General features: G+C 44.4%; 1 protein-coding gene across 1 annotated transcript in view; it reads left to right on the top strand.

Moving 5' to 3' along the window:
- The window catches only part of naf1 (nuclear assembly factor 1 homolog (S. cerevisiae)), a 282,623-nt gene that overhangs the window by 185,383 nt on the left and 73,255 nt on the right, over window positions 1–23,985 (top strand). The window contains exon 6 of the mRNA XM_038791891.1: window positions 642–802. Within this exon, the coding sequence (XP_038647819.1) occupies window positions 642–802 (161 nt within the window). The remainder of the gene's footprint in view (window positions 1–641; window positions 803–23,985) is intronic.

The following is a 23,985-nucleotide window of genomic DNA, read 5'->3' as shown; positions in this document are numbered from 1 at the left end:
GGGTGGGCACCTGGCACTGTGTCTGCTGGTGGGAGGGGGACACCAGCGACTGTGTCTGCAGGTGGGAGGGGGACACCAGGGACTGTGACTGCTGGTGGGAGGGAGGCACCAGGGACTGTGACTGCTGGTGGGAGGGAGGCACCAGGGACTGTGACTGCTGGTGGGAGGGAGGCACCAGGGACTGTGTCTGCTGGTGGGAGGGGGGCACCAGGGACTGTGTCTGCTGGTGGGAGGGGGGCACCTGGCACTGTGTCTGCTGGTGGATGACGTTGAGAATATGAACTAGAAGCATTCAGAATAAATGCAGTGGTCAGTATTAATTTTTTGAATAAAGTACATGGGGACAGCAGCAGGCCATTCACCAGCTTAATCCCACTTCTGAAAAGGATGTTGTGAATCGTTTAGTTAAATGACGTGACTGTAAGTTTTGTTTTCCTTGCTGACAATCTCTGGTTTTTAGTTTATTTTTACCTAATATTTTATATGTTTGATTGAAAAAATAACCAAAATAGTTTGAAATGTTTTCAACAAAAACGTGTCTATGTCACTCCACTGCATTAATTTTGTGCTTTATATTCTCCATGGTGTATAATTTTCAAACGTATATTAAGCTTGTTTTTATTGCCTCCCTCAAATAACAGGTATTTGAAGTTTTTGGACCAGTTTCTCATCCATTCTACGTTTTACGATTTAATTCTATTGAAGACATCACTGCAAAGGAAATCAAGCTGCAAGAGGTGTTCTACTTTGCCCCTGCAGTAAAGGATTTCACTCAATACATCTTTACAGAGCAACTCAAGCAGTAAGTTAATTTTCACACACGTTGCGTTTCTACCTCACAGTTTAAGAAAAATAAATCATGAATCCCAGTAGTGTTTGGCAGTAGGATGCCATGAAAACAAGGTCCATTTTCAGTCCACGTTTTGTTCTTCTATTTATCAAGTATACTTGGTGACTTTCCACAGCAGTAATGATGTAAGACCGAGGAGGGATGTTACTCGTTTATATCTGAATTGCTTGGAATTCGTCGGGAGAAAAAGTTGAAAGTTTGTTAAGTTTTCAAAATATTGAGCTAGATCTTCAATCCCAAGGAAACAAGTGATGGGAACAGCAACATTCTCTGTTCTCCCAACACTAGGGATTCACACGCAGTGACACTGGTGCCCTACACTGGGCACCATCCGCAAATGTGATTGAACCCACAACCTTTTGGGTGGTATTGACTGTATTACACCCAGGAAAAGTTAACAGCATTGCAACCTCATTTGATCTCTGGATAACCATTGCAACGGCCAATATCGATGGCTCGCGCGGCTCATCTATCCCTGACCCCGCTCCCAAGTGAGTACAGTTTCACTGGAACTTCCTGACCAACTGAATTCCCTAGGCCAGAGACTTGCCCAAACTCTCCAAGGTCAAACTCATCTCACTGGTCTGTTAAGGATCTTTCACTATTCTGGTCTATGGGAATTGGTGCTGTAAAAGGGGGGAGGGGGGCTTGGGCTCCTCCATCCGACACAGCTGCTCCCGATGCTCAGCCCTAGGGACGCGCTGCACTGCCGGATCTTGCCCGGCCTGAGTTGGAAGGTCGGGCGAGACAGGATCTGGGAAAACAAATACAGCTGCGAAAGTAGGGACTGGTGTGTCAGTGCACATGGTCAAGATGGATCAATTAAGTTGAATTAGGAATAGCTGTTGTCTTTGGCAATTACCTTGTATACATGCATAAGCCATGTGTAAACAAGGATAGCATGTCTGTGCCAAAGACCTGCCATTAAATTAACAAAACCGTATGTAGATAGATCAGTCAGGACAATAAAATATAAAGTTAAACATGGTCCGATGGTTACGACGCCCATGGAACAACATGCTTGTAATTTGACTTTCCTAAAATGATTTGCTCTTTTCCTATTTTGAATAATTCCCATGATTTCTTTAGCACTTGGGAAGTTAGTTTTGAGATGATTAGAATTATACCTGTGAAAACGGTGGTTTAGCCATGACACTTGTGCAAGAAACAAATGCCTTCCATTGTCATTTGTTTTAAAAATAGATTCCATGGATTAACTGAGTGGCACTGTAAGCTGTAACATTGTTCTTTTGCTTATAGTGCCCATCTTTGAAGACAGGTTAAACTGAGACTGAGTTTCCTGTGGTTCTGAGAGGACTAGCTAAAATGTGGTTAGGTGTTGTAAACTGAGTTACCCAGCTCAGCTCCACCAGCATCGATCATGACCCTGCCACTGCCTTTAAATTATCAGACTGCTTGCCAGATATCCATTGCAGGGCGAGCAGAAATTTGCCCCAACTGAATATTAAGACGAAAACCATTGTCTTTGTCCACTGCCGCAAACTCCACACTATACAGCACACTCTTCTCCCCAGACATTGACTCCATGTAGTTGTCAGTGGCTCGACCAGACTGTTCACAACCTTGATAATATATTTGAACCCAAGATGTCATAGGGACTATATAAATGCAAATTCCTATTGTCTTCAAACTAAGTAACATAATTTAGTTTCATGAAAAATTTGTTTGGAAGAGATAGATTAGAAATAATTGCTTTACACAGGAGGTGGTGAGTTTTTGATTAGAATCTGTCAGGCAGGCTAATGTCTTTGAGGATATTTGGAACTGAACATGTCTATGTAACTTTCAAATTTGCATTGAACAGAGCTGCCAGTCACATTCCAACCTTTGATTTGCTTCCCAGTTTAAAACAAAATCCTATGCAGATTAAAAAGTAATTTTAGTATTTTATGCGAAGAGCTTCGGTGTTTTTAATCAGCAAACGGATGGTTGAGAGGTGGTAAAGGATAAGCACGTGTATTTGGTGCATTTGTTAAGAGTTTGTATGATCTATTAAGGTTAGATCTCAGCTGAATAAATATATTGTTTTCCATATTTCCATCAATGGAGAACAATTTAAATCGTGTAGTGAATCCGAGCTACAGAAAAAGTATGCTGCTGTTAAATTTTATCCTTCATCAGATTACACAGTGACCTTAATGTTGACTTTGCTTTGATTTTGACTTTATTAAAAGCAATTTCCCTTCTCACTAGTAATGTCTATCTTGTGATTGAAATCGTTGGGGAATACATGATTGTTTATTGCGTTTGTTTGGCTGGCAGCAAACTAGTCGACCAAACATTGATTTCATGGAATCATAGAATTTACAGTGCAGAAGGAGGCCATTCATCCCATCGAGTCTGCACCAGCTCTTGGAAAGAGCGCCCTACCCAAGGTCCATACCTCCACCCTATCCCCGTAACCCAGTAACCCCACCCAACACTAAGGACAATTTTGGACACTAAGGGCAATTTATCATGGCCAATCCACCTACGGCATACAGCATGCTTGCCTTCATCGGACAGGGTATTGAGTACAAGAGTTAGGAGGTCATGTTACAGTTGTATAAGCCTTTGGTTCGGCCACATTTGGAATACTGCGTACAGTTCTGGTCGTCACATTACCAGAAGGATGTGGATGCTTTGGAGAGGGTGCAGAGGAGGTTCACCAGGATGTTGCCTGGTAAGGAGGGTGCTAGCTATGAAGAAAGGTTGAGTAGATTAGGATTGTTTTCGTTGGAAAGACGGAGGTTGAGGGGGGACCTGATTGAGGTCTACAAAATTGAGAGGTATGGACAGGGTGGATCGCAACAAGCTTTTCCCAAGAGTGTCAAGGGGTCACGATTTCAAGGTGAGAGGGGGAAAGTTTAAGGGAGATGTGCGTGGAAAGTTTTTTACGCAGAGGGTGGTGGGTGCCTGGAACGTTTTGCCAGCGGAGGTGGTAGAGGCGGGCACGATAGCATCATTTAATAGGGCAGCATGGTAGCCTTGTGGATAGCACAATCGCTTCACAGCTCCAGGGTCCCAGGTTCGATTCCGGCTTGGGTCACTGTCTGTGCGGAGTCTGCACATCCTCTCCGTGTGTGCGTGGGTTTCCTCCGGGTGCTCCGGTTTCCTCCCATAGTCCAAAGATGTGCGGGTTAGGTGGATTGGCTATGATAAATTGCCCTTAGTGTCCAAAATTGCCCTTAGTGTTGGGTGGGGTTACTGGGTAATGGGGATAGGGTGGAGGTGTTGACCTTGGATAGGGGGTAGGGTGCTCTTTCCAAGAGCCGGTGCAGAATCGATGGGCCGAATGGCCTCCTTCTGCACTGTAAATTCTATGTAATTCTATGTAATTTAAGAGGCATATAGACAGGGTAGCATGATGGTTAGCATAAATGCTTCACAGCTCCAGGGTCCCAGGTTCGATTCCCGGCTGGGTCACTGTCTCTGTGGAGTCTGCACGTCCTCCCCCTGTGTGCGTGGGTTTCCTCTGGGTGCTCCGGTTTCCTCCCACAGTCCAAAGATGCGCGGGTTAGGTGGATTGACCATGCTAAATTGCCCGTAGTGTCCTAATAAAAGTAAGGTTAAGGTTACGGGTGGGCCCGAGTTGTTGGGTTACGGGTATAGGGTCGATACGTGGGTTTGAGTAGGGTGATCATGGCTCGGCACAACATTGAGGGCTGAAGGGCCTGTTCTGTGCTGTACTGTTCTTAAAAAAAAAAGGTATATGAACGGGCGGGAACAGAGGGAAGTAGACCTTGGAAAATAGGAGACAGGTTTAGATAAAGGATCTGGATCGGCGCAGGCTGGGAGGGCCGAAGGGCCTGTTCCTGTGCTGTAATTTTCTTCGTTCTTTGTACATCTTTGGACTATGGGAGGAAACCGGAGCACCCAGAAGAAACCCACGCACACACGGGGAGAATGTGCAGATTCCACACAGACAGTGACCCAAGCCAGAAATCGAACCTGGGACCCTGGAGCTGTGAAGCAATTGTGCTAACCACAATGCTACCATGCTGCCCAAAATATAAGTTTTATTACAAAATTAATAGTCCGATTAATACTTTCTTGTTGAATCGATCCTTTCTTTGTGTCATGACCATTTCCTAGAATTTAAGCACATTTCTCCAGATTTAATTCAAAGCGTTCTATTTGTGTTGTTGGTAAGCCCTGACTTTTCTCACAACTCTGGATTTCCCAGAACTATTTTTGCTTTCCATTCAAACATTTTCTTCCTTTTTAAAGTATCTACCAAAATTTTCTACACATAGCTTTTCCCTTCACAATGCACTGATTGCTTGTCCCCAAATAATGGGCAATCCAGCACCTCGCCTTAAAATTCCTGGATGTTACCTCCCTCATGTTTCTGTGACCTCCAACCTTCGAGTCCTGTAAGATCTCTGGTGTTCTAATTCTGGCATCTTGAGCATCTTGATTTTGATTACTACCATTCGTGGCCATACCTTTAGCTACCAAGACCTAAGCTCTGGAATTTCCTGCCTAAACACCTCTATCTCTCTTTCCTTCTTGAAGTCTTTAAATACACCATACCAAACTTTTGCTCGTCTGCTCCAATACCTCCATGTGACTCATGCCAAATTTTATTTGACAAAACTCTTGTGAAGCAACCTGAGCCGCTCGTCTATGTTAAAGGTGTAACATAAATACGAGCTTATGTTGCTATGCATTATTTCTTGAAATGTCATGTCTCACATACGTCTCTAGAAAACCTACTGTCTTTAATAGTCCTTCCTCATCTATTAGCCTCATTGTCTATGAAACTCCCATATCTCTTCTTACTGCTAAAATTTCATGGAGCTGAAACACAAACCTTTTGTGTCAAACGCTTTCCCCCTGCATCTCGATTGCTCTCAACTTTCATAGTCCAGATCTGCTAATATTTAATCATATTCCTTCCATAGCTGGTTATCCTTTTCTGACATTCCTCTTGAATGCAAAGAACAGCTTTTTGTGCAGTGGATCTTGCTACTTCAATCCGACTGTTCTGGCGTTTGCTTTCTGACCTCTGCACTCTCTTCTTTTTACTACTTTTACTACTGATTCAATGTGTTGAAGTAATGATGCATGTCCTGCTGTAAGTCAGATATTACATGGACATTAAAACGATGGAGCTCCTTGCCTGTTTTCATCTCCCTTTCCCTGCTATCATTTTGATTAAGTAGCTTAGCGTCTATACCTTCATATTTCTTGAGAAGCCCGACTAAATCTATTTCTGTTTCAACTTGGTTCTGTCATCCACCATGGTTTTGAACCCCATACTATCTGTAAAAAGAGCAAATTGTTATTGTACTTTAATCTAACCTTTATTTTTATTTGAATGTTTCAAAACTGCAAGTCTACTGCAAGTCATTGTAAGTTAACAGTCATCAGCTGTAGGTAGGTCTCCAACACGGTGTTAATAATTGTGGTTACCAGTTAGACTTGGTGTGTTTCTTATGATCTATATTCGGGGGAATCTGTAAATGGAGTGACGTGCTAAAACTGTGGGCTGAACTTTCTCAAGCCCCCGCCGGCAGGTTCAATTGCACTGGTTGGGGGAGAGAATTTGATGAGAGGCCCAAAAATTGCTTTTTCACCGGTGAGAGTTTACAGCATGATCTTCCATAAGCACCCAAATGGCAGATCGGGAACCCGCTGAGGCCAGTGTTAAACTCCATTGCATCCCACTAATTGGATGCAGGTGAAAGCCCAACCACCCAAACTTGATTATCTGGGATGCCAGTGGGAAACAATGTGACGTGCAGATAGAACCATAGAATTGCTACAGTGCAGTAGGAGGCCTGTTAGCCCATCAGGTCTGCACCAGCCCCTGAAAGAGCATCCTACTCAGACCCACTTCCCCCCAATTTAACACGCCAGAGCAGTGGGTGGGGATGCATCTCCAGGTGGACCTTCCAGATTAGCTGTCTTGAAAGGGGCCCATCTTCCAGTCTCAATGTTCCTGGAGATCTGCCTCCTTTCGCAGGAGCTCCGCCTTCTTCAATAGTGGGCCAATTCTTTTGGCTCCCTTTTCATTTTGCTGCTCAGATAGGATGGCGGATCAAGCACCATCAAATCTGCCCCACCACGGAATATGCTGCTAAACATCCAGTTAGATTAATGATTAGATTTTGATTTATTGTCACGTGTACCGAGTGAAAAGTATTTTTCTGCGTGCAGTCCAGACCGATTGTTCCATACATGAAAAATATAGCACATATGATAAATACACAGTGTAAATACATAGACATAGATATCAGGGAAGCAGACGGAGTAAGTGCTACAACTGTAGAGAGGGTGCATACAGAGATCAGTTCAGTCCATAAGAGGATCATTCAGAAGTCTGGTAACAGCGGGGAAGAAGCTGTTTTTGAATATGTTTGTGCGTGTTCTTTGGAAACTTTGGTGTGTTTGCCCAGGGTATCAGCCATGGGAAACACTCCATGCACCCACCACAGGACTTGGTCCCCAGAATGGAGAATTCTGCCCAGTGTAATTGTTTGTCACAAGGAATTCAATAGTAAGGTGGACCTTTCTACAATTGTCAACATGAGTCCAAAAATGCTTGACGTATAATAGATTTGTTAGCAGAATTGAAGGGATCGTGGTGGAATACAGCACTGGCAATACAAAAGAAAGCATGGAGTAGTGGTGAATAATTGTTTTTTATACTGGCTTGGGTCACTGTCTGTGCGGAGTCTGCACATCCTCCCAGTGTGTGCGTGGGTTTCCTCCGGGTGCTCCGGTTTCCTCCCACAGTCCAAAGATGTGCAGGTTAGGTGGATTGGCCATGATAAATTGCCCTTAGTGTCCAAAATTGCCCTTAGTGTTGGGTGGGGTTACTGGGTTATGGGGATAGGGTAGAGGTGTTGATCTTGGGTAGGGTGCTCTTTCCAAGAGCCGGTGCAGACTCGATGGGCCGAATGGCCTCCTTCTGCACTGTAAATTCTATGAGTAAAGTGGCCACAGTCCCAGATGACCATAGGCTGCTTTCCCCTTTGAGGAGGATGGCAGACTGGTGGTGATCACATTTCCAGTGAGGAGCAAGGTTGAGAAGGTGGCACATTCATGAATAACTTCAACCGGTATGGGAATTGAACCCGTCCTGTTGGCCTCGTCTGCATCACAAACCAGGTATTTTATGTTAAATGTTGACTGGGGAGGTGAAATGTTGAGGGTTCACTGTTTTTCTTGAATTATATTAACATAGACTCGGGTGAACAGGGCGCAATTTCAAAATCTGCTGATGATGCAAGACTTTCCAATATTGTGAACTGTGAGGATCGTGGATATAGACAGGCTGTTGGAATGTCCAGATATGTGGCAGAGAAATTTAATGTAGGGAAGTGTTACATTTTGGTCAGAAGATGGAGGAGCGGGACTACTTTGGATGGAGGGCTGGGGCTACCTTCGATGGCAGGGTGGAACTACCTTGAATGATTGGGTGGAACTACCTTGAATGGCATGGCGTGGCTACCTTGGATGGGGAGGCGGGGCTACCTTGGATGGAGGGGCAGGGCCGCCTGGATGGAGGGGCGGGGCCGCTGTGGGTGGAGGGGCGGGAATGCCTTGGGTGGAGGGGCCGTGCGGCCTTGGGCGGAGGGGCCGTGCAGCCTTGGGCGGAGGGGCAGGGCCGCCGTGGGCGGAGGGGCCGGGCCGCCTTGGGCGGAGGGGCCGGGCCGGGCCGCCTTGGGCGGAGGGGCCGGGCCGGGCCGCCTTGGGCGGAGGGGCCGAGCCGCCTTGGGCGGAGGGCGGGGCCGCCTTGGGCGGAGGGGCCGGGTCGCAGAGGAGGTTCACCAGGATGTTGCCTGGTATGGAGGGTGCTAGCTATGAAGGAAGGCTGAGTAGATTAGGATTGTTTTCGGTGGAAAGACGGAGGTTGAGGGGGGACCTGATTGAGGTCTACAAAATTATGAGAGGTATGGACAGGGTGGATAGCAACAAGCTTTTTCCAAGAGTGGGTTGTCCATTACAAGGGGTCACGATTTTAAGGTGAGAGGGGGAAAGTTTAAGGGAGATGTGCGTGGAAAGTTTTTTACGCAGAGGGTGGTGGGTGCCTGAAATGCTTTGCTAGCGGAGGTGGCAGATGTCATAATATACATCGATGTATATGATGGAGTGCAGACAGGCAGTGATTGACACACAGGATGACCAGGGAGCACACACAACACAGCAGCCAATCACCAGACAGGACATGACCTCTATAAAGCCAGAGGGCACCAGTTTTCCCGCTCTCTCGGGATCCAGCCTCTGAGGCAGTCGGAGCTCGTGAGCAGCAGCTAGTACAAACACCATGTGGTAGTCAGTTAGTCTGGTCAGGCTAGCCTCAGGTCTCCAGTCAAGTCAGCATAGTGTCAACCCACAGTTAAGCATGTAATATAGTTAGATGTTAAATATAATCGAGTTGCATCTCATCAAGTGTTGGAAGCCTGTCTCTCTCTACACTACATCAAACGCAGTCCACATGGACCCAGCTTACCCAACACATCAGTAGAGGCAGGCACGATAGCATCATTTAAGATGCATTTGGACAGATATATGAACGGGTGGGGAACAGAGGGAAGTAGATCCTTGGAAAGACGACAGGTTTAGATAAAGGATCTGGATCGGCGCCGGCTGGGAGGGCCGAAGGGCCTGTTCCTGTGCTGTAATTTCTTGATTCTAGTTCTTTTCTTTGTTCTTATTTGGAAAGTAATTTCATATCATTTTCATGGAACCTTTTGAAGCATATTTTAAGATTAAGTCTGGTATTCAAAAAACGATACGGCTGAGCAATAATGATTATGATCTGCTTAGAATCTCAATACAGGTGCTAGTATCACTGTGCTAACTGTATCTATAATAAACAGAGGTGTAAGTTTATATATGTTCCATGTTACAAAATGTCGGTCGTACTAACGATCGTGCCTCCCCCGAAGACACGGTCAATGAACAATTTACCCAGCTCTCCACACCCTGTGAAATCTAATGGCAAATTTACATATTAAAGTGAGCAGCAAGTTTCACTACAATATGCTCTCGGCACATCTGCCGAAGGGCGTTGAGATCTAATCCATTCACCTCGGAGACCCCAGGTGAAGACCATTTAGCACAGGTGGCCACAAATGGGGACCAGGCGGAATGGCACTGGGGGGGGGGGGGTTCTCCCAGAGTCTCCCAGGGTATCGGGGGGGCTCTGGGTGTCTGGGCTCTGGGCAGGGTGGCATCCGAGTGCCTGGGTGACATTTTGCCCATGCTGGGGATCAGGTTCAGGGGTCGCTGCCCGTATTAGGTGGGATGTGGGGAGCTCGATGACCTTCTTAAAGGGGAATTGGGGCGGAGGGATGGGGGTGGTGGTGGGGAAGTCGGGGATCACGTATCCTGCGACTTGCACTAAAAGCAATCAAACACTGCTGCTTGTCAAAATGAGAGCCAAAGATTGGGAATGAAGGAGATAATTAATTGTTGACTGGTGACCCATTATTGAGCCAATGCAACAGTATGTACTTTTTAGATGGAAGTAAACTACCTTTTAATTTGCACTAATGTGCAAATGTCATTTCAAATCAAATAGAGCAACATTTTGTAATTTGATAGATGTGGAAAAACGTTTCTAACACGTCATTTAGTTGTAAAATACTCCCCATACGTGGTTTAACATAAGGCAAAACTAGGGGGCCTTCACTCAGTTTGTAATGTAATTCACTTTGCTTCATATTTTTTCCATTCTAAAACAATGTTGACAAATGAACAACGCCACGAACTCTGCAACACTTGCTCCAATTCACTGTATCAAACTGTTCCCCTTTGCTACAAATTATCAAACATTTTCACCAAGGGAATGTTTGCCAGTTCAGTCTTTTATCTTTTTACCTGTGAGGTATTCGCAGCATCCGGCTGGAGACACGCTAACTTTTTTTTTCCTGTTGTCAAACCATTAATTACTGTCACTCTGGGGAGCATTCAAAAGTTATGATTGATTAAATTTGTACGGTTTCATTTTATGATGCAAATTATAAAGTTGGCAAGGTCAGTGAAAAGAAAACTCAAGTAGGACGTGCAACAGAAGGCCACCCGGCAAAGGAGAGTTTACTATGTAGTGCTGAACATTAAGGCATTTACATGGGGGGTGCTCCTTCAACACTATACCCCTGGCCATCACACCTTAGGAATGCAGTTGCCAACCCTCCAGTTTTTCCCTGGGGCCGAGTCGTCCTTGGGGCTCGTCCTCCGGGCTGGTACCGGGCTCATCGTCCTCCTCGGAGATGGCCACACATTCCTCCCCCTCCACCTCCAGCAAGCCGGCCCACTGTGGTGCCATCCTGTTGATGTTGGGCACATCCTGACGGCCCAGGGAGGGCAAAATGACATGCCATCTATTACCCCCTGGACCTGGGCAGCCCTGTGATGTTGGAGAATCCTGTTGTCCAGGCATCTTATTGGGCCTGGTCCATGTCAAAGTTTATATCATTAGCTGCCTGGGCAAACAGGACATCCGTGATAGCCACCGGGAGCGGTGATGCTCCTCCTCGTGATGCAAAGTCCGCAAAGTCATGACACAGATGCCGCACTGTCTCCTTGCTGAGGCGGAGCCTCCTGCGGCACGCACTGTCCATTATCTGTTCAAACGACCAGCGACACCTGCACACCTTGGGCCATCGCCGGCCTCCCCCTTTGGGTCCCTCCCTCACGTGGCCGGTTCGTCCACACCACCACCCACACATGCCCTGCCCACGCACCCCCGGCTGTAGCAGGGGCCCTGGTCACCGGACTCCAGACCCGTACCCAGACACCCGCACTAAATGTTACTTGTACCAGGCACTGATCCCCTTACTGATGCACACCCTCTGGTTGTGGGGTCTCTGGTGCTGGGGTCCAACCCCTGGGTGTTTGGATTTTGGCCACTGCGTCCGTGGCTTCATGCATGCTCAGGCACAGGGTCCAGGCATCGGGGCCTGACTGGCACGCCTGAGTGGCACACTGGAATCCATTTGGGAACTGTGAAATGCTCACTTAAAAACTGATGCCAATTCCCTAGATGCAATAGCCTTCTGCCTCACGGCCAGAGGCCAATGCTGTCTGTGGGAGTTGAGGGTGATTGGTGGAGCAGACCGGCAGGGGCTGGGATTTCCCCTGTAATGGGTAGATACGATTAAGGGGGTGGCATGGTGGACCTGCGAGTGGTGAGACACAACCCCCACCTCCCGCCAATGGAGGCCCAGCCCTACCGAGGCTGGGCACCTGGGAGGGCTTCCCTACCCCTGCATTGAGGCAGCAAACCTAGTGTCTCCAGGTTCACAGCACCAGTGCCTCTGGGCTCATTGCCTGGGGTGTAAGGTGGTTACTCACCACCTCGGGTCCCTGCAGCATCCAGTCCGCCAGCTTCACCTTTTTATGAGCGCATACTAATCTGCGCCTACGTGACGACTTGCTGGGGAGGCGGCTGCATCACAGGAAATCTTTAGATAGCCACATGGTACCCAGATCTTTAGATAGGGAGTCGTTCCCGTTAATTGTATGAAGATTCGTCTTAAGTGGTGATTATTGGTTTCTTGTCACGCTACAATGAAATCCTGATTTCGCCAACGAGAGCCCGCCGGTTAGATCGCAAATAGATCTGTGCCCAGTGCGGTTCTCGATTTTGGTCTCTCCCATGATCTAATGGCCGGTTTGCGCTCTCGCTCAAGCACACCACGGCCATTAAATCACGCCCACAATGAGGTGAATGGTCTCCTTTTCTGCTGTAAGGTTCTGTCAGAAGTAAACCCAATTATGAACTGCACAGTTTTAGTTTTTAAAACAAGATATAGATGATTATGTACTAATCTTGTAACAACCAATCTATCATCATGCTCTGTGGGATTTGCATATTTATCAGCTCTGACTCTGAAGGAAGAAACTGTAGCCATTGAAATAAATTATTCAGCCTTAATTCATTTTTAATTTTTAAAAAAATATTTTCATTATGATTTAATGATTTTTTTGCAATGTTTACAAAAAGACCATACATTAACATAAAGCAGGAATAACTCCCCCCCCCCCCCCCAACTGTTTAAGTATTTTGTTGGTGTCCTATTCTATATTGCACATATTTATACTTGTTTTTTGTTACACAAGAGGACTTTGAATTTAGAGAACAGAGCTGATCATTTTAATTGTGAGGGAGTTGGATAGTTCCATACCAGTAATTGTTCAACCTTGACATCTTACATCACCGCCTTTCGGCCATATATACTTTGTCCCTTGTCAAGTTTGAGTGTGATTCTTTGGCCAAGTCGCATGGTCCCAGAATTCAACATAAACCATATTGTGTTGGCATATCTTGATTGTGTTTAAACTAAACTAAAACTAATCATTAAACAGCAATTTCCCTACATGGGAATCAATGAAATTTAATTATGAATTAGCAAAACATACTTCAAATAAAAGGATAAATTTCACAATTGATACAATAAAGATATGTCTTGCCCAATCACAGGCATTCATGTTACTCCTGCAAACATGCCAGTAGATAGCTACACAGTTCCACAATATGCTGTTCTTTTATTCATGCAAGTAGGTCAGGAGTGCTATCTAGCAACAGCTATCACTTTTCAAAATTCACAGGTGTGAATATCATCATCAAGGCTCACTTCTATGAACCCTCTGGTCGTGATAGTCCTGATGATGTAGCTTTCCAGAGTTGATTTTTCTTAATCGACCAATAACACCCCGGTTCATGGTTTGGTCATTTCTGAGAAAACGTCCAGTTCTTTAGCACCTGCTGAGCTTCCCAGATTTTTATACCAAACGCTTAGTGTCTCCAAGAGCTCCTGTCTCCTTACTGCCAAAGAGAAAAACTGACCTTCTTAGAATGATTTGCTCAGTTTCCTCACAAAAATTCTGTTCTTCTTTCTGTCTCGGTATCTATTTCTCGTTGTTTCTACATCTGTCTCCTTCCCTTTCCAGCTCCTCTGGTTATAACGCTCCTTTATGCCTGTGGCTCTACTTTGTGTCTGCCAGCCCACACAGCCTCTTTCTTAACTTCGTGTGAGCACTACTTGCAGATCAAGGGTCACCAGGTCACATTGACCGGTATGTTTTATACTATCCAAGAAAATTGATCCCTTTACAATTGATGCAAATGTTTAAAAGTTATTTTCAAACAGTCAGAAACAGACCGTTTTGATGAAATTGTGATTTGTCCTTTCTGTGCTGTTTCCAGGCCACAGGTCATCACGTTTCATATGTGATGACAGATCAAGGCAAGATGGGACACAGTTCTACTTATGAGTATTCAGGGGTTTGTTTACTTTGAATATATCAGAACATAAATTATTTCAGCACTTCACTTAGAAAAATTCAGAGTTGAAAACTGAAAATGATGCAAACTGGTTGCATGAGTATGGAGATTGAGCACAGGTGGTAAATATTCCAGATTATTACTTTCTCCAAGTATTTTACAAAGGGATATTTGAATGATATAGACAAAACTTATGTTTTTGATGTAAATGAGATGTCATTCCTGGATAAGTTCACTTTTGGCATCCCCAAAAAGGATCAAAATGTATAAATCCCCAAAAAGGATCAAAATGTATAAATCCCCAGGGATAGGTGGCACTACCAATGTGTTTCCCATAATCAAAAGGCAATAAAGTAGATGCAAGCAACTTCAAATTCTAAACTCACCAGCTCCCTCCTCCTTGGTGCAGCCTGCGTCATTTCCTGCTTTTATGTTATGTTGATATTGACCGGTGTTGAACAAGAACTGACTGCACATTAGAAAACCCATAGTTTATGCAGTTTGCCTGTGTTGAGCTAGCCCACTTATAATGAGCATTAAGGGTGGCCTTTCCAGAAGTGTTTACTTCAAGTTGTACTGTTTCATTAATACCTTATGAGCATTGTGAGGAATTTTCATATTTTAAAGTTTGTATTCAATATTTGTGTTGTGATTACAAAGGGAGAGATTGTTGATTTTTGCAGGGGCAGAGTAACCTTTTGTAACGAGATAAATTTGGTGTGATTTTGGATTGCAGGTGGCATAGTTAATGGGAGGGAGTTTCAGCACCAAGCTGGACAGGCAGGTTTCAGTTTGGTTGGAAAGAAATCTCTCCCTAAAAGCTCTACACCAATATAAGTAAGTGGAAACCCTGGTTGACTAACTTAATCCATGAATGGTATTCAAGATATTTTGGTTTGCTTAATTCGGAAAAATATATATATATATATAGAAAGGCAGAGTTAGAAAGTAAGAAAGATTATATAAATGTTAAATATAAGCTATTTCCTTGTTGCTAATGTGTTTAATTCTCTGTTTGAATTAAAGTTTGTTTTACCATAAAAGCTGTGTGCTGGCTGGTGTTATCACTTGTGTGATACATCTCTTCACAATTGGGTTCTCGTCCAGAATCGCATATCAGATTGAGGTTTTTGTTCCTGGAGCTGTAACAGTTGGGTTCTAGCCCAGGATCTTAAAGAATTTGAGTTCTGGTCTGGACCTTTGAAGTTATGGGTATGGAATTCCATGCTGCAATTTGAGTTTGATGGAATGGGAGGCAGAATAAAGAACACAACCCAATGAGATCTGATTGCGTTGGAGGTGAACATCCTGAAACTGACATTACTTCAGCAGTATATCTGCAGCCCCCTTTGCATCCACCAGGCAGTGTTAGAGGAAAGAAACTGCCTTTGCAGGCTTCAATTGATCGAAGTAGCTTGTACCTCTGCAGAAAACACATTTGCTGACAACTGCTTTCATGACATTACAGTGATGCCAAAGTCCTTCACAGACCTAACCTGTACACCTCCTATTCCTTCAGACACCTAGGGGAGACATCTGCCACTGAATTTCCCAAAGTCAAGGAGCCATGTAATGTCGCCATCAAGTCCCTTGGTCACAATCTCCTGATTTACGTGAACCGAGGGGGTTTCTAGTGGCCAGCCACATATGGTAGCAGTCACAATCCTTTCTTCCAAGATGACGCTGTTCACCCCTTATTTGAAGCAGTGGAAAATTGAAAGAAATGCTTCTGGGAGAATAAGTCAGCCATGGCGAATTAAACCTTCCACTGTGGTAGTTCCTACTCCAGCCATGCTATTGCTCTGATTCTCGTGTTGAGTATTTTAAAAAAATCTGCTGTTTCTTCTCAGCCTTCATCCCCTCGAAACACTTATTGTCTCACCCTCACAGTTTCCTCAGGTGCAGCCCTCCCCTCCATAACTGCAAGTCTAAAGACAACAGATTATGACATGCAACTGGTCTAGTAGCTTGATGCCTAATTGGTTTGGCTGTGCCAGAGTACCAAGTTTCCCACTCATGGCAAAGTCTTCCTATTCAAAGAATGTTGGACAATTTCCACTATCATCTCAATCCTTGTTTCCAACATCAGTTGAAATTCTTAATCACAAATAAGGTTAATATACCCCTGCCACAACCATTACCACCTCCCAATTTGAGTTAGACGATTGTGAATTCAAACTCCATTTCAGAGACGTTTAACATTTTTTATCCCTTTCCCAAAGTACAATCTCAAAGTGCAAAGCCAATGTGCAGAGTGGACAGGGCACGTCCTGAATCCATCTACTTGCTTGCGTCAAAAAACAACTCTAATTGAATCCAATTCGCGGTCCCCACTAAAAGGGGCATACTAGATCCAAGCTGAACAGGCATTACACCTGATCTCGGGCTTGATCCTACGCTTGATTTTAGCCCAAAGGATTTCAGAGGTTTGAACATTTAACCTCGGCTGACAACTCTGGTCAGTACTGAAGAAGTATTGCTCTGTCCAAGGTGTCATAATTCAGATGAAACATTAAACGTTGAGCCTCATTTTCCTCTAAGCCCCTCCCCAAATGGATTAAAAGATCCCATAACACTATTCTAAGAGTAGCAGTGGAATTTTTCTGGTTTCCTTTCTGGTTTTCAAATTTTTCGCACAACCAGCACCTAAAACAGACGGTGACTATTTCTTTGCTGTTTGTGTGAGCTTTCATGCACCAACTGGGTCATGCATTTCGTACATGATAACAATGGTGATGAACTTTTCTGAAACAAAAACGTCTTTGGTTGGAAAATGCAACATAGCAAAGTTGTTAAGTGAGTGGATAGAGCTGTGACATGGAGTTCAGCTTGGGGAGTGCAAAATGGTTTGTTTGCACTTGAGAAAAATAGATCAATGTATTTTCCAAACTGAGAAGCCAGGAGCGGAGAGAGCGATTTGAGTGTCCAAATACGGAAATCCCGAAAACCAAATGGACAAAAATGCACAATATAATTAAAAACGTTAAGGGAATATTAACTCTGTCAAAGTGGGGCAGCAAGGTGGCGCAGTGGTTAGCATTGCTGCCTCACAGCGCCGAGGTCCCAGGTTCGATGCCGGCTCTGGGTTACTGTCTGTGTGTAGTTTGCACATTCTCCCCGTGTTTGCTTGGGTTTCGCCCCCACAACCCAAAAGATGTGCAGGCTAGGTGGATTGGCCACGCTAAATTGCCCCTTAATTGGAAAAAATGAATTGGGTACTTTAAATTTATTTTTTAAAAATTCTGTCAGATGGGCTGAAATACAAGGAGTGAAGCTTGTGAGTTACATAAAGCTCTGGTTAGGCTGCATCTGGAGTACAGTGATCAGTACAAAAGATGATCAAAGGAGTTGATTGAGTCTGGAGGGAAACTGACAAAATGAAATAGCCGACCCCTGACCAATGCTGAGAGAGCGAATCTGAATTTGGGTGAGAAAAAGTCCTTCAGGCGGATCAGTGTACTGAGGTTAGGGAAAGATTAAATTAGCTTTACACCTCATCATGTGACCTGTGACACCTTCCCCTGCTTGGAGATGAGGGGTATGGTAGTGTTTTCAAGTCCCTCTGCATTCCTGCAACTGTCTCCAACACCATAAACACTAAGATTTATACTTTCCAATTCTGACAATTGCATATTCGCAATTTCCTTTGCTCCAGAAATGCCATATGTGTTCAATTATCTGGATCCTGAAACGCTCTACCCTTCCTCCTTTAAGACCGTATTTTAAAAAATACCTTTTTGACCCAAGGTTTCTGTCACCTTATGTTTTGTAATTACTCCTGCAAAAGTCCCTCGGGATATTTACAATGATCTGTAGTTCTGGAGTTATATTTTTACCCTTTTTTAAACAAAAGTGTATTTTTAAATTCTGAGTCCTCTACCACCATTTCAGTATGTGAGGAGGATAGGAAGATTATGACCAACCATATGTCCCGCCATATCCTTGCACACATCCCATCTGGGCCTGGTGATTTATCCAACGTTCAAATCCAGAAACACTCTCTTGTCTATCCGATATCTTACTTACCTTATTTTCCTATGACTCTGCAGAATCTTCCTTGCAAAAGACAAATGCGAAGAGCTCATGTAGTTCCTCAGTCATAGCCCCTGTCTCCATGTGTCAATCCTCTTTCAGACCCTGAGATTCTTGGATTCCCTTTTATGTTAGCTGCCAGTGTCTTCTTTGTCCTTATTTGCTTTTTCATGTGATCATTATTTGGGTGGATTGGCCATGCTGAATTGCCCTTAGTGTCCAAAATTCTATGATCTATGATTAACCTAGGACAAAAGTTTGGCACAACATCGTGGGCCGAAGGGCCTGTTCTGTGCTGTATTTCTCTATCTATCTATTGTTATTGATATGAGGATTGGCGTTACATTCGTTACTGATTATTGTTTATTGTTGGGTGTAAATTGGGGAGAAAATGTGAAAAAGGAGGAGGATGAAAATATTTTTTAAAAAATATTCCAATTTATGGGCGGCACGGTAGCATGGTTCGTATTGTTGCTTCACAACGCCAGGGTCCCAGGTTCGATTCTCAGCTTGGGTCACTGCCTTTGCGGTGTCTGCACATTCTCACTGTGCCAGCGTGGGTTCCCTCTGGGTGCTCCGATTTCCTCCCACACGTCCTGAAAGATATGCTATTAAGTAATTTGGACATTCTAAATTTTCCTTCTGTGAACTCAAACAGGCACTGGAATGTAGCGACTAGGGGCTTTTCACAGTAACGTTATTGCAGTGTTAATGTAAGCCTACTTGTGACAATAAAGATTATTATTATAATCGAAGGGAAGGAGGCAGAAGACAGGAAATTATAGGCCAGTTAGTCCGACTTCAGTTGGCAAGATTTTAGAGTCTGTTATTATGGATGAGATTGTGGAATACTTGAAAGTGCATGGTAAAATATGACTGAGTCAGCATGGATTTGCCATGGGGAAGTCATATCTGACAAATCTGTTAGCATTCTTTGAGGAGGTAATGAGGAAGTTGGGCAAAGAACAAGCTTGTGGATGCAATCTATTTGGATTTCCAAAAGATGTTTGGCAAGAGGATGCTAAATAAGGTAAGACCCCATGGTCTTAATGGTAAGATCCTGGCATGGACAGAGGATTAGCTGACTTGCAGAAGGCAGAGAGTGGTGAAAAAGGGGTCTTTTTCAGGTTGGCAACCGGTGACTAGTGGTGTTCCGCAGGGGTCAGTGTTGGGAACATAGCTAGTTATGATAGACATTAATGATCTGGAAGAAGCAACTGGGAAAATTGTTGTTAAGCTTGTAGATGATACAAAGATATGTAAAGGGACAGGTTGTGTTGGGAAGCAGAGAGACTGCAGAAGGATGTGGGCAGGCTTTTAGAGTGGGCAAAGAAATGGCAGATGGAATAAAATGGAGAAAAGTTAAATGTTATCCACTTCAGTAGGAAGATTAGAGGCAGAGACTATTTTCTAAATGGGAAGACGCTTAGGAAATCAGAAGCACAAAGGGACTTGGGAGTCCTTGTTCATGATTCTCTTAAGGTTAACGTGCAGGTTCAGTCAGCAGTTAGGAAGGCAAATGCAATGTTAGCATCATGTCGAGAGGGCTAGAATACAAGACCAAGGATGTACTTTTGAGGCTATATAAGGCTCTGGGCAGATCCCATTTGTAGTATTGTGAGCAGTTCTGGGCCTCGTATCTAAGGAAGCGTGTGCAGGCCTTGGAAAGGGTCCAGAGGAGGTTCATAAGAATGATCCCTGAAATGAAGAGTTTGTCGTATGAGGAACAGTTGAGGACTCTGGGTCTGTACTCGTTGGAGTTTAGAAGGTTGAGGGGGGATCTTATTGAAACTTGCAGGATATTGCGTGGCCTGGATAGAGTGGACGTGGATGTTTCCACTTGTAGGAGAAACTAGAAGCAGAGGGCACAATCGCAGACTCAAGGGACGACCCTTTAAAACAGAGATGAGAACGAATTTCTTCAGCCAGAGTGTGGTGAATCTGTAGAACACTTTGCCGCAGAAGGCTGTGGAGGCCAAATCACTGAGTGTCTTTAAGACAGAAATAGATAGGTTCTTGATTAATAAGTGGATCAAGGGTTATGGGGGGGAAGGCAGGAGAATGGGGATGAGAAAAATACCAGCCATGATTGAATGGCGGGTCAGACTCGATGGGCCGAGTGGCCTAATTCTGCTCCCATGTCTTATGGAGTTAGCCCTGTTCAGTGCTTCTAGTTGTTTTCTACTTTTTCTAGCTTCCAGTAACTGCAATTACTATTGTTCAAAGTAAAGATTTAAATAAGATGCAAAAATCATTGGTTTTGAAATAACACGATTAAACCTATCCTTTGAATTGTCTGTCTTTTTTTTAATCCTTTAATGTTTTTGTCAAAGCCTTTATCTTGACATCTGCCACCTCTCCCATAAACGGGACATCACAGTTCAGGATTCTGTAGCTTTTTTCAGTATATATTTTTATTAGAGCTTTTCCATTTTTACAACTAACACAACAAGCCCTCAACACTGATGCAGTGCAGCATAAATGCTTGTCTGTACAAGAATACAGAACAGCTTAATCAGTAAACGTGGTGCTTCCGATTATACAAGGAAAAACAATAAATAGATAAGCTAGTGGATGGGGGGGAAGAGAATAAAGCCATGAAAATATAATGCACACCATTGTGTGTAGCACGTTCAAAACGGTGCTTCATAGCTTATGGAAAACCTTATAGAAGCAAGTCAGACATTACAGAATCTATAAATTTAAGATAGGGATCCCATATTATTCGGAATACATGCAATTTTAGAATGGTGTATGCAAGGTAGAAACTCCATTCCATGATAATATTTTGCTAATTCTGAATTGAACGATATAATCGCTAATCCAGGAGCAAAGGATGTTCTCCCATGCTGCAAAAGTTAAGATATTATACAGCCTTCCTTCATTAGCATCAATGATTCTAGTATCTGGAGCCCCAGAAGTAGGAACAAAGGATCAAATTCTGGGGCCGACCTTGTTGTCGGTTATAGTCCTTTTTTTAAAAATAAATTCAGAGCACCCAATTAATTTTTTCCAATTGAGGGGCAATTTAGCGTGGCTAATCCGCCTACCCTGCACATCTTTGGGTTGTGGGGGCGAAACCTACGCAACACGAGGAGAATGTGCAAACTCCACACGGAAAGTGACCCAAAGCAGAGATCGAACCTGGGACCACGGCGCCGTGAGGCAGCAGTCCTAACCACTGTGCCACCCTGCTGCCCGTCCGTTGTAGTCCTAAAGGAAATCGGGGACCCGGGTTCAATTCCGGCCTCGGGTGACTGTATGGAGTTTGCACAATCACTCCACGTCTGTGTGGGTTTCCTCTGGGTGCTCCAGTTTCCTCCCACAGTCCAAAGTTGTGCAGGTTAGGTGGATTGCCCATTCTAAACTGCCCACTCGTGTCAAAAGGTTAGGTGGGGTTGTAGGTAGAGGACGGTGGTTGGGTCTGTGTAGGGTAGTCTTTCAAATGGTCAAATCAGACTCGTTGGGCCGAATGGCCTCCTTCAGCACTGTGGGGATTCTGCAATTCAATGATTCATTTATGTGGGGAAAAAAAGAAACCTCGCTTAAAATTAGCTAAATTGCAGCTCCCTGGTGAAAGGTAGAATATCTTCTCAAGCTCTAAGTACACCAGACCAATAGGTTTTAATTTTGACACTGACTGCCACAATGTATGTAGACTCCCTTGACTATCTTGTACTTTTGGCGCAGCGAGGATATAGCAGGGTCAAACCTGTGTCTCCAGCTTGGTGTGATATGCAGATGATGTAATATTATGAACTGAGTCTTTCGTTCTATTACAGACTGAATTTTATTGGCATTGTCCCACATATTACCCCAGGACGACTCATCAATGCTAATTGCAAAGTCATTTTCCCAAGACCACAATGTTTCCAATGTACTCGTGCAGGATCTGGAACATAAGGTGTCACATAAGGTGCTGATTAATTGCTTAGGTTCTGTAGAGATTAAGATTCTTTCCACCGTGGAGACATTAACAACAAAATGCAAAGGTGTCTTATTAAGGGTAATGTACCTGAGTACCTGAGAAAAAACATCTAGGGATATCAAACTGTTGGCATAGTTACTCAAAAGATGTGGAGGAAACAGTCTCCTAAACTACAAATACCTTTATCCTTCCATATATCGAATCCATGGTCCTTAAGACCTGCTGGGAAATCTGGATTGCACTGAATGGGAGAGAGCACAAGTCAATTGTGAACTCCCTTCCAGCTGATGGACCATGCTCCACCCTCTTAAGAGTGTTGATAATTAGAAGACTCACTTGCCAGAACTTGCCAGAACCAGCCTTGAGATCCCTGTAACACAACAGGGCTTATTAGGGTTATACAGACTGGCCAGCTTTAATATTGAGCCAACTCTGACCCATTCACTTATGAATTTGAGATGAGAGGCAAATTGACTAAATTTAATATTCGGCACCACGAACCCCTCCCTCCCTCCCACCACCCACCAGTGCCAGGGAGCTGCAGTTCAGCCACTTTCAAACGAGGTTGTTCCATATAAATGAACGGAGCATCCCATTGATTTCCCTTAGGACCCCAACACAACAAAATTGGCAGTATCTGCAAAGGATTCATTAACCGAGGCAACATATTCATCTTAATCAGTGCTCTCCTGCCCAACCACAGTATCTGCAAGGAGGACAAATGAAGCAGATTCCACTCAATAATCACGATTAAAAGGGGGAGATTTGCCCCATATAAATTTCTAAAGGAGTGGTAACTGCAAAAACCAGCTAATAACCCCCCTCCCTTGCCTGGTCGGTGCAACATCGAGAGGGCCGAAGGGCTTGTACTGCGTTGTAATGTTCTATGGACTGATCCCCAAAATTCCCTGAACTTTATAACTTAGCCACCTGTAAAAGTGTCTTTTTAAACCTTCCCTTTATGGCAGCTTCTGCCATAATAAAGGAAAGTGATTGCATGGGTTTCCTCCCACAGTTCCAAAGATGTGCAGGTTAGGTGGATTGACCATGCTAAATTTACCAATAGAGTGGGTTGCAGGAATAGGGCAGGGGTTTGGGCCTAGGTAGTATGCTCTTTCGAAGGGTCAGTGCCAACTCGATAGGCCGAATGGCTTCTACTGTAATGTAGGAATTCTACGATTCTATGACAGGGGCTTTGGAATTACACCGCGTGTAGGTCTAGCGAGAGTGGCAATCCGGCAAAGGTTGCCAATCTGCAGAAGTTACGGGCCAACGCAATGCAAGTAAATTTAAATAACTTTCTTGTGTCAACATTAGCAAAGTCAGACACATAGGGTAGAAAATCACTTTATGTAAAATCAGATGACTTGCAGGAAACAAGGTGCGATCTACCGTCTGCGACCCACCCACACGGGGCGCTATGTGGCCGGGAGAGGCTGTCATAATATACACCAGTATATCATGGTGCAGACACACACTGATGGACACACACACGGACCAATCTGCAGCTAGAATACACACACTATAAAGGCAGAGGGCACCACGGTTCCTGCTCATTCTGGGTGCTGCCTCTGAATATAACAAGAACTCTCCAGCCCAGCACAGACTCTCACCACGTGCTGAGAGAATCAACTGGTTCGGACAAGGCTTAGGTCTCTAGTTTAAGTTAGCATAATTTAGACCCACAGTCATCGTGTGTTAGTTAGTTAGAAGTAGTTAATAAAATTGAGTTGAACCTTCATCAGTGTTGGAAGTGTCTGTTCATCTCTCAAGTCTACAGTAGCCAACACTTCATGATACCAGGAGTTGAGGGATGCTCGCACTTCTGAGACCTACCTTTCAGTGCTCTGCCTTCCACCAGTCTCACGCCATCCGACAGAATGGACTCTATTCACCCGCCACCGCTTCTCCGCATTGCAGGGAATCTGG

This window comes from Scyliorhinus canicula, chromosome 3 (genome assembly GCF_902713615.1).
Source record: "Scyliorhinus canicula chromosome 3, sScyCan1.1, whole genome shotgun sequence".
In the NCBI taxonomy this organism is placed as follows: domain Eukaryota; kingdom Metazoa; phylum Chordata; class Chondrichthyes; order Carcharhiniformes; family Scyliorhinidae; genus Scyliorhinus; species Scyliorhinus canicula.
The sequence above is the reverse complement of the archived record's forward strand: the minus strand, read 5'-3'. Positions and strand labels throughout refer to the sequence as shown.